The 12,079-nt window shown below is 49.0% G+C and overlaps 1 protein-coding gene across 4 annotated transcripts in view; it reads right to left on the reverse strand.

Moving 5' to 3' along the window:
* The window catches only part of LOC135250024 (CXXC-type zinc finger protein 5-like), a 16,573-nt gene extending 7,396 nt beyond the window's left edge, over positions 1–9,177 (reverse strand). The window contains exons 1-3 of one of the 4 annotated variants that reach the window (XM_064325830.1): positions 8,710–9,177; positions 8,531–8,591; positions 2,823–3,712 (exon numbers count right to left, since the gene is read on the reverse strand). In XM_064325830.1, the coding sequence (XP_064181900.1) occupies positions 2,823–3,563 (741 nt within the window). In that variant the 5' untranslated portion in view covers positions 3,564–3,712; positions 8,531–8,591; positions 8,710–9,177. Of the gene's footprint in view, positions 1–2,822; positions 3,713–8,304; positions 8,503–8,530 lie in introns of those variants that run through there. The other 3 variants (XM_064325826.1, XM_064325827.1, XM_064325828.1) reach the window with 3 other exon arrangements.
* Between the last annotated feature and the right edge of the window lie 2,902 nt (positions 9,178–12,079).

Genomic DNA, 12,079 nt, shown 5'->3' on the forward strand with positions numbered 1-12,079 from the left:
ACCACCACGCCCCCCCCACCCCAACCCCCCCCCCCCCCCACCCCCCGCCTTCAACCCCCTACCCCCCCACCACCACCACACACCCCGAGAGCTCGCAGCGCTTCCTGTGGAATCCCCATCACTGCGGCAGGAGCTTTGCACATTCCGCACGCAGACACACACACACACACACACACACGCACACACAGACACACACTTTCACACAAAAACCAAAACTATCGCACGCACACATCCGTGTGAAAACTGACACTAATCACACACAAATTATGATACACATGCACACACACAAATAAAAAAAATAAAAAATTTAACAGTCATGCAAGTATACGTATGCACACATACACACAACACGAAACATAAATTTACAAAAACATGTACACACATATACGGAACCAAAGACTACCATAAACAAACATGCGCAACTTTTCTTCCTCGACCTCTGACCTGAGGCCTGACGAACAGCAGCACTTGCGAGGACCCTGCAGCGGACGAGGTTTATAAATAAAGCGCGGTGTACACTGTAAGCACCGTCTGAGAGGGAGGCTCTCCACCCGGACATTTCCTTGGGCATGCCATCGCTGCCGCGGTGACACTGCATTTTCCAGCAACACGTCACCAGACCCATGACTAACAAGTGACACTGTGATGTCACAGTTACTCAAACATTAATACAGACTGGTCTCCTGCTAGTCCTTTTTTTTTTTTTCCCAGGCCACAGAGAACGGGGAAGAGGTGTAGACGTGCTCTCTTATCTACCTACCCTCGCTAAACTTTAGCCCATGCACCCTGTGCCCTACCCATGAACCCTGAGCAAACAAGTCGCTTGATCTTTCGCACAAGGCGAGCGGCTTTACCCCGTATCCCAACGCCAACACCTGTAACGGCCAGTCCCTATCACGCCCTGTGAAATTAAAACTGACCGCTCACCCAGCACGTGTCCCTGAGACAAACAACACGTGGCAGCACACTGAGGACTCTGTATCTGTCCCCCCCTCCTGAAACACTTTCATCCTCTACCTGAAAATACTGCCATTGGCCCTCACCCCAAAATTTTTTAGTGCTTATTCTCCACCTAATGATGCTATCTTACCCTTAAAAAAAACAGCACTGTTTCCTAAACCGGTGTTTATTCCTCACCCAAGAATTATTAGGGCAAAAAAAACCCTCATTCTACCCTGCCCTGCTTTCAAACCTAACGCTCATTCTTCACTCAAATACCTCTTCACCCTGAAAACCACCTCAGCTTCCTAATTTAAAGCTGGCTACCCAAACCTCCTCCAATTTCCCAGCCCACCCCAACGTCAACCTGCTCAACGCTCATTCCTCACTGAACACCACTGCCTCACCCGGCACCCAGAAACTCAACGCTAATCAGGGTCCGGTGACTGAGCCCCTCACAGTGAGAAGAATGTTCCGGACCACCAGCTCCAGGACCGGAAAGGACTCGAGCTGTGTCCGTATAGGAATATCGTGGGCCTGTGGGGGGGTCACTCCTGTGGGGGTCGCCTGTAGAGATCAGGAGCCCCCCCCCCGCTAGGTAGCGCAGCGCTATAAAGTGCCCACCTTTATCTGCGAAATGCGCCGCGTAGCCAAAAGCTCCGCACAAGATCCCTCTCATTTCATTTTCACATAAGCGGTTTAAGGAGGGGGGAAGATAAAGGCGTTTTTTTTTTTTCGTTTTTTTCGGCAAAGGCTGGCGGAAACGTGTGAGAGCACGAGGACTCGTGCGAGGAGATTCACGCCAAGCCGGGCGGCGCGGCGCGGAGCGGAGCGGAGTGACCCCGCTGGGGAACGAGGAGAGAAATCTCACCACGCAGACGAGCGGCGGGAGACCGCGGGCGAGCGCGGGGGAGCGGGAGGACGGCGTCTGCGCCGCGCCGACACCTGGCGCTCCAGATGACAGCCTCACGACCAGATGGACAAGCCGAGCCCCGAACAGCCATCCGACACACGCAGGCGCACGCACACACACACACACACACACACGCACGCACGCACACACACACACACACACACACACACACACACACACACGCACGCACGCACACACACGCACGCACGCACGCACGCACACACACACACACACACACACACACACACACACACACACGCACACACGTACATACACACACACACATGCGTGCACACACACAGGAGTACCCACACTCACACACGGACACACACAGACATACACACAAGTGTACCCACGCACACACACATACAGGCACCGATACGGAGGAGTAGACTTAGCACAGCTCGTGTTCTCCGGATCTGAGGAGACAAAGATGGCTTCCACTGGTCAGCGTTAACCACGCGGGCGTGAGCACAGAGAGGTCTACTGACCGCAGGAGCAGAGATTAAAGGGAATCCGCTGGTGTTAGCCCGCCTGCCCCAAATATCCCATCCACCCCACCGGCTGCTCCGCCAGCTCAAATCTCCGCACGTCCCAATCCCTTTCCAGCAGAGCCCCGCCTAATCCTGTCCCTTACCCCCTGTGTGCTTCCAAAACCCCGCCCCCTTATCCTCCCCCCACCCCCCCCCATTTTCTACGCACCTTGGCCCTCCCCTCTTCCACTGTTCCAGGCCTGTTTTACCATCCACTGCCACCCCGACCGAGGATCTGTGTCTGGTGGAAGGATCTATCCAACCGCCCTCCTCCACAGAACACCACACCCCTCACCTGCAGATCCCACTCACCTCCACACCCGCCACCCTTCCCCCCTACCCGCCACACCCTCCCCCTCCCCCTCCCCCACCCTGTCCTCCGACCCTCGCCCCCGCCCCCCCCCCAACCCCCCCCGCCCCGAGTCCACGACCCTTACCTCCAGAGCCGCGGACGGCTTCTTTTTAAGTTCCTCGCACTTGCGAAATTTACAGATCTGGTGTCCGGTTTTGCGGTTGCGGCAGCTGCTGCACTGCTCGCAGTTAATGCGCCGGCGGCAGGGCTGGCACATGCCGCAGCGTTTCCGCTTCTTCTTGCCGGAGCCGATGGCGGAGGCCAGCTCGCTCTGCATGGGGTACTCCGCCAGGCCGGCCATGTGCAGCGCGCTGTCGGCGAGGAAGACGCCCGCGGGCGTCATGATGAAGAGGCCCGGGTTGAAGGGGAAGCCGCCCAGGTACGGGAAGTCCGCGGGGCTGCCCACGGTGTCGCCGGCGGACACGCCCTCCGGGTCGCCGCCCGACCCCGCCCCCTGCTCCCCCGGCAGCAGCATGCCGGCCCGCTTCAGGAGCTCCGCCGCCTGGGCGAAGTGGAGCCCGTTCTGCCCCTCCAGGGTCAGTTCCGAAACGCGCTCGGCCCGGGCCGCCGCAGAGCCCTGCCGGTGCGACGCGGGCGCCGCCACGCCGTTCTGCGACAGTCCGTTGGCGTTGGAGCAGCTGGCGGTGTACTGGGACAGCGCCCGCGACTTCTTCAGGCTCTTGCTGAGCGGCTCGCTGATGATGCCGCTGCGGTTCCGCCTCTCCTGGGGGGGCGGGGCCGCGCGGTCGCCCCCCTCCTCCCCGCGGCCGCCCTTGTCCAGCGCCTCGGCGGCCTGGCCCGCCTCCGGACGTCCCCCGCCCGACATGGTCCGGCGCACCAGGGAGTCTGTTCACGGGCCCTGGCGTGAGTGGCGCCTCCCCCTCTGAAGAATCAGCCAATGGAAAGCCCCCACAGCCCTGGACTGCAGTCTAAAGCCCCGCCCTCGTCCGCATCTTTCTGACAGGGAACCAAAAGCTGGTAGGGAGAGAGACAGAGAGAGACAGTGAGTTGGTCAGCTGACCTCATGGTGAATGAGCCATTGGAACAAGCAGTACTACAACTGATCACACTTACCACTTATAAATCTAAACCAAAACCTCACCTGAAGTTTAGCAGGTCAAACACCAATCCTTCTCTTATTTATACTTAATTAAGATTTATACCGGAAGACGGAAAATAACATTAAAGGCAGTGATGATTATTCAGCAAAAGAACAAAGAACAGTATGTTAGATTTGAACATTTGTCTTAACATCAGTCATCCTATTACAAGTATCGTTAGCACCTTGGATAAAAATGTCTTTTGAAGAAAGACATTGGTGCGATGAAATTTTAACGGTGTTGAAAAAAACTTCCAAAAAAATTTTTTTTAAAAAGAGATCCACATGAAAGCCAAACTGATTTATGTACAGTATACCCTCGACCGCCTCAGCAGTCTGAGCACAATGTCATTTACTGCAGCACAGTGTGAGTGGCCAGCGTGAGCACACAGGCCACTGAGACACAGGACGGTGTGTGACGTGGGCACCCGTGCGCCCGACTCGACCCCCCGACCCCGTTCTTAACCCCTGATCCGGGGTTCATCGCCCCGGAGGGCGAAACAATTCCACCGGCAAATTAGCGCGCTTCGCATGGGCGTCACCTGTCTCAGACGTGCGCGCGTAGCCATGGCAACAAGGCTTTGATAAGATCAATGGAGAAGTTTCCTTGGCGGGGGTTTTTTTTTCCTTCTTTTTTTTTCTTTTTTTTGAAAAATGCTTGAAATTTCGGTTGAAATCGACGCCGGCCCAACATGACATTTTTCCCGAAACGTCCAAGAGATTCAGGGACGTGTGCTGGGGTTTTTTTTTTGGTTTTTTTTCACAGCAGTACGCATTCCAAGGCAAGCGACACATCGTGAGCAGTAACTCTGAAAGCGCTCACAAATCTGAACTGCCATTGATCACGCAGCGCCGCTAATCGCTAAAGCGTGACGAGGACCGCGGCGTTTAAAGGGTTAAAAGCAGAAGTGTGAAGGAAATATAACTGACCAGATCAGTCACGGTCAAACACACACTCTCTCACACACAAATGCACATGATTCTCACACTCACACACACACACATACACACTCAACATGGATAAACACACAAATGCACACATATTCTCTCACAAACACACATACACACACACACACATACATACACACTCGCATACACACAATCTCTATCACATATATGCAGTCTCTTTCTTTTTCCTTTGATTATACAGACTCTCTCTCTCTCTTTCTCTCTCTCTACATGTGACTCTCTCTCTCTCACACACTCACACACACACACACACACACACTCCGCTGGAGAGAAAAAGTGGAGGAAACAGCCAAGCCGGCCCTTATAAGGGAGACAAAGGGAAGGGGGGGTGGCGGGTAAGGGGGGGGGGGGGGTGCCTGCGACTGTGGAAATTGGAAGGCCAGAATTAGTAGGAGGTAGAGCTTCAAAGGCGAGAGGATCGCGGCCCCCGCATTCCCGCCAGCGCCGGAGCCCGCGGCGCCAGCGGAGAGAGGCCAGCCGCTCTCTCCATCCTCCCCTGCGCCCGGCCGACCGGGAGGGAGCCGGGGCCTCAGAGCCCGCCTGTCCAAACCCCCCCCTCCCCCCTCCCGCTGTCAACACCACCCCCGGTCTCCGTCACACCCCCGCCCCGCTCGCTGCGTCTGTCACCGTCGCGTTCACGCCAGGCCCTTTCCGTCCGGGAGGGGATTTAAGGGACCGAAAAAACCCGCATAACAAAAAAAAATATATATACCAAAAAGATTTCCTACCTCGCAGCTACCAGATTAAATGCGACTCAGTTAAATTCAGGTAGCTGCACGCTGTTATTTTTTTGGGGGGGCTGTTGGGGGGGGGAGGACATGAGTTACTGAAACTAAAACGTGTGAGGAGGAGGCCTGCCACCTCTGGAGCTGGAGAGTTCTGCGGAGAAGATCTCGCAAAGCTGACTTTAATATGGGGCTGTCCTTAAAGCACTCTCTCTCACTCTCTCTCCCTCCTCCCCTGCACTCTCTCTTTCCTTCTTTCTCTCTCCCCTGCGCCCTCGCTATCCCCCACTCTCTCCCTCTCACCGTCTATCTCTCCCCTCCTCTCTCTCTCTCTCTATCCGTCTCTCTGTCTCTCCCTCCTTCCCCCATCACTCACACTCTCTCACACTGTGTGTACCAACAGCCCTACACCCCCCACCTCCTACCCCATCAGGTCTGTTCCAGGTGGGGGAATGACCCTCACTGCAAAACACTCAGCCTATCCAAGCCCACACTGACCCTCATTTGACCTGGGGTTCTGACCCCACACACACCCACCTCACAAGGGGACACAAACCTTCCCCGACCCGGGGGAGGGGTTTAAGGATATTGAGTCAAGGATAGCACCTGTGCTGCCCCACAGGTGACACCCTTCTCCTACAGGGGGGTTGTGAACCTGCAGCAGACCAAATCTCACGTGAGGTGCAGCCCAGTCTGCTCTCCCCTTTCATAAACAGGTATCAGGACATGACAGCACCTACAGCTGAACACTAAAAACATTCTCTTTTTATCTGTGCTCTTACTGGCCACTCAAACTGTGGCTTCAGGAGCAGGAAGTACAAGCACATAGCAAGTCACAGCACTTACTTTCAAAGTAAATGTTACTCTGAGGCAAAATATCAGGAAATGATTATTAATAATAATAATAATAATAATAGTAATAATAATATTAATAATAATAGTAATAATAATACTTGTTATAAACAATAACTGTTATTGTCATTGCTATGCAATAATAACATAATTATAATCTAAAGTTATATTATTGCCATAATGAAAAAGAAGAAGAAGTGTCTTAAATTGCATTCTACTGACAGCCACAGGAAAAGCAGGAGAACACTATGGCTCGTGCTGCTTCCCTCGAGGGCAGCGCTAGACGTTAATTGGCCCTTTTCTGCAGAATAACGCTCCAGACCAGACTGTCCGACTGACACCAAGCAGCCGAGGGAAACAAAACCAAAGGCGCCGAGGACTAGAGATCCTCGCTACAGACCTCAGCCCATATTGGTAAGGCAGCAGAAGAATTATCAGTCAGGGTTCAGATATAAGGGGATAAAACAAACGTTCCCTACCAAGACCGATAAAATACAACCAAAGCCTTAATAATTATCGTCACCAACATGTCACAGTAGATAAAATCATCTGATCATAGGAAATACGGTGATCTACTCATACTGTAAGTTTTGACCACGAGGGATATGACAATGGGGAATGGATTTTTGTGGATGTGGTCATATCAACGAAAAAGTATCCTTAAATTTAGAAATAACTCACTCAAATGTGTTTAAAATACAAAATGCGTTACATTTTCTGTTCTGCTTCTGTTTTATTGTCAATCCCGTTTATTGGTATACTGTAATGACCACATATGTATTAATGTGGATACTTTTTTATTTTCGAGAGAAAAAATATCCAATTACGGCTTCGCGGCTGGAGGGACCCGAAACCAATACGAATAACAAGCCAAGCCTGAAGTTGCTTCTGGCCATCTCGTGGGAGGTGTGCGAGCCCGATATTTATTAGTTCAGGTAATGCAGAGCCAAACGTAGCGCTTCCTTCCAGACGCGCGCGCACACACACGCACGCACAGGCAAACACATTCGTTCACCGGACTCAGTTCTGCGCTACCATCAATACTCACTACATTTATAGTGGTAATAAGTGTCGAACTGCGGTTGGAGCGGATCCTGTGCGTATAAAAAAAACTGCAAGTTAAAAACAACAAGATAAATTATGTTCCAAGGCGACGTGCACTCCAGTCCTTTACACCTAATTGCAACCACAAAAACACGCAGCCCCCACGAGCACCGCGACCAGTCACGGATTGCGGCAGTGCTGAAGGGTCGCAGAATCCCCGCACGCAGAGCTCAGGCTGGGGGACATCGCGCACGAGACGGGCAGATTCATTCAAAGGAACAATACAGTACTGCTCGCTGGCACACGCACACACACAAAAATAACCCAATAAACAGGTTGTGATTTTAAAAACATTAATGTAAACTGAAACCAACGTCTTCGAATTAATGGTTCATTATCGATCACACGAATAGCTATTTATATCCACGCTTTATTTGAATAAATGTGGCTGTACTTGCATTTAACATCGATGTTACTGGTTCAGAAAGTTCCTTCACGATTAAACTGCAACTCAAAATCACAATTTCTTCACCTGCTATTAAAATGGTTTATATTAGAGCTAATCGTCGTCATAATCAATGCGATAAATTAATTCCAGAACGTAAAGGAGATCGTCAAGTTTTCGGCAGTATCGTTAATGAAACGTTCACACTTAGGTAACACTCGCTCCACACAAGAATGTAATGTCACAAAATTCTACGTTCACCGGATACAACAATAACTGAATTTAGAACATTTACCAAAAAAATCAAGATCCCCGTGAACAAAACTATAGCACGTTCATCCAGCAACCTCAGCCAGCCATAATGCATTCATCAGGTATGCCCATACGAGAGCCGGTTCGAAATTTAACGAACATTTAAGTAACACAAAAATACCTTTTGTCTAGACTCACTGATCTGAAACCGGGTGTCTGCGGTGCCAGCGCTCGGTCCGCGCTGGCACGTCTCGGACGGTACAGAAAATACATTCTCCCGTTCTCCCGGCTAACTTGATCGTTAGGAAGATGACATGCCAACTTTCAACAGACTTCAACAAAGTATGATTCGCCCCTTCAATGTATCTGCATATTTGCAAACACAGGCCCTTTTCATTCGCACCTACCAAAGCAGATCCGAGCGGAGGGGAGGGAACCCACTGTCCAAGCGGTCCGTCTCCGTGCCTGCTGCGGAGATTGATGTCAAAAAGAGGGAAAAATCAAATTCTCACCCAGCAGAATTATTTAAACCCTCGCCAGAAATAAGCGCGAGGGAAACGGAATGATAAATTATTGTAAAACGTACTTTCTCGGAGGCGAGCGTGTGGGCTCCAACCTTTCGATTCTTGCTATCCCACCTCTACATCCCTGCTCGCGGAGAAGAACATGCAAACACATTTCATAGATTTTTGGAGCTTCACGTAAAAACCGAACTGGACTCTTGCGCCGCACGCAGACGCGTAGAAAAAATAACGCCACAGCTCGTAAAACATCGTCCTTGTGGAAACGTGACGCCTTGTCTGCACTTTATATAGCTGACCTCTTCTGTGCGTATGTGTGTCGTTTTAAGGACTAGACATTCGTTATTATAGCTGAAATTGTGGGTGTTTCTGCGATCGGCGTATTTACTGGATACTGTTTGCTTCCAATCTGCTCGCTGTTTACGCGCAATATGATTTTTTCACGGAAGACAGCAGACTGAGTTTTTTTCGTCATACCTCTTTAAGACAAAACTTTCCTTTAACACATTCATGCTTACAAAGAACTTTAGCATTGCTTTCAAAATAACAAGTCAGTTAACGCGACCGATTGCCTACAGGATAGCCTTAGCCTACAGATTATTTCTTTTCACACATACTTAAGACGAAATGTCAAATCGCCCACATTATTAAGTATGTTGTTATGAGCAATATCCGGTCTAAAAAAATAACAATAATGTCATAATAAGACAGCACGCGAGTGGATGAAAAACGACTTTCTTTAGTATTCTGATGTCAAACATTAAGATATCACATGACATCTGTAAATGTAACTCCCAGACTCTCACATGGAGCACTTTAATGACGTAATAAATTTGACAGATATCTAAGAAACAGAGATTCTATGGATAGACACTCGGGAAGTTCCGGGCGGTCGGCCAATTCTCCAGCCTTATGATAAATGTCTATGGGCTAGATGACACAGTTAACGGATCCATTGCAACGGACTCATTTTCTTTTCATAAGTGCCTTAGTGAACACTCTAAACGACAGTTATGTTAAATATTAATGAATCAAAGGCTGCGCGGCAAGATATACGATAGTACTTATTAAAAGTAACAAGTATTATCAGTATACAAGCAGCCTATTTCCACTTATGTCAACAATAATAATAATAATAATAAAATCATATTAATCTTCCTGCAAGGCAGTGCATAATGTAATAAAAATAAAATAATATAGTGATAAATAGCCCACCGAAAGAAAAAAAACATTTTCGTCTTACGATTTTGCGTTTGAACGTGAAACTCATCACCTGGATATGCACTTTGTTAGTATGGACATTGCTATCCTCACGGGACAGATGGACCCTGTTTGCCAAAGCTGCAATATCCGTTTCAACCTCGGATAAAAAGGAGTGCGAGTTTTTTGTTTTCCACAAGAATATCCGATGTGGACAATGTTTAGAGGAAGTAGTTCAGTTATTTGGACGGGTAGATTGACCGACGTAGGGTATAATCAATAAGTATTTTCAATGCGTAATATTATCAGCGACGCATACATGAACAGCAGTTAAAGTGAGAGGGGGTGGGGTCGTTACGCGGGATGCTATTTTTCGCTCGCTGAGTGGCCGGGCGGTGGTCAGCCGTGGTGTCGTCGACAGGGCCGGCTGAGTGCGTGGCTCCTCTTCTCGCACAACGCGAGAGTCCACTCCACCTCTTGTGAATGTCCTGTCTGCTGGCAGGCGGCCAACTGAAGTGTGTGGAAATGACACCGCCAGGGCGGCAGAGATTTTCCTTCATTTCTCTCCTTCCCGATCGCAGACGGGCTGACATTGGCTGGAAAGTGGAGCAGCTCGTCAGGGACAATCAATGCGAATCGATCGAGCTGCGCGGGCTGGGGCTCCGAGCTGGAAAATAACACAGCCGCCAGAGCGCGAGGGGGGGGGGGGGGGTTGCTCTACCACCAGCAGCAGCGGCCAAGCTCGCTCGCACACAAACATTCTAAAACGCACGCACATACGAGACGTCCGTCTCCCAATTAACGCCGCATTGCATGGCGCATTTGGCTGTTTGGAGATATTTAATATTTAATGGAGTGATTTATTATCACGCCTTGAATGTTTTTTTTTTTTTTTTCAAAACTTAACTATTTTTTTTTGCTCGTAATATTTTAAGGTGTGCTTGGAATTATGCAACTGCCCGTTTGGAATGTGGACTTTGATATATTGGAAAAAGTTTCTCGTTTAAACAAAGTGAGACTATACCGTTCTTATGCATTATTATTTCAGGAGTGGTTATCTCGTTGTTGCTTTAAACATGCGTAAACAGGCGATATTCAAGTTCTCTCAAGGGCCCATACCCCACTGTAAGATGCACCTGCTTTTACCGAAGGGCAGACAAAACTTGAACCTTACAACATTTTTACAGGTTCCTCATAACTATCCACACATAGGCAACATTCTACAGTGGTTATCCAATTTTTTTAATTAGTTTGACAATTAGCCAAGTCACCTTTGATCCAACAAGACTACCTGGTCCTTTCTTTACGCAAGTCAAAATGCATCTGCTGACTGGACAAAAATGCTTTAGACATTTTAACTCACCAACACATTGGCCTGTGTGTGTGTGTGCGTGTGCGTGTGTTTGTGTGGCTTAGGTAAGCATTTATCTATATATTTATGTATGCATGCATGTCTGTATGTGTAAATATCCTTAAGTGACCCCTTGTATGGTATATTATAGTACAATACCATAACTAGTTTTTAAAAACTATTTAACCTAATACCGAGTTATACTGGTCAAATTCTACCACTAGCAATGATTACAAAATAAAATAGTGAACATGTTGTATTAATATAATAGTGTTTAGAATAGTGTTACAACACAATAACCAAAACACGTGGGCTAAGGGGTCCGTATAGGACACCGAATGGATCTAAAAATATGTTTTCAATTAGATTGGTAAGTGTGAAAATGTACGTTCGCTTTCCCACCTAAAAACAAAGGCATGGCGTTGCTCTCTTGACATTCAAAAATGATTCCCCAATATAAAGATAACGTGGCTACATCTGTTCGCATATTCGTTGTTTTTGTCGGACATAGTGGTAATTTCTCACGTAGGCCTCTGCGCTGGACTTCACTCTGTCCAGTGCCTCAGCTACAATCGTCACACGCATTCTCCGCTCTATATTAAAGGGACGTATACAGTCCGTACACAAAAAAAGTGATGCCGGACTACGCACGCATAGATTAGTTGGTCAAATATTCTTGATTCGAATAGGCTAGCGCAAGGCTTAGAGACGATAACATTTTATCGTGGTCATGAACTGAAGCGGTCACCTTATCCCGGCCCTGCTCACCCCTTTTGTCTTTATCGTCGATGTGTTTCGTGGCGTTGGGCGAACAAACACGGGTCCTGTCAGCGAGATAAGCGCACAATAGTCGCTTCAGACCCTCAGAAAACGCGCTGCTGTAA

Source organism: Anguilla rostrata, chromosome 3 (genome assembly GCF_018555375.3).
Source record: "Anguilla rostrata isolate EN2019 chromosome 3, ASM1855537v3, whole genome shotgun sequence".
Classification (NCBI taxonomy): Eukaryota; Metazoa; Chordata; class Actinopteri; order Anguilliformes; family Anguillidae; genus Anguilla; species Anguilla rostrata.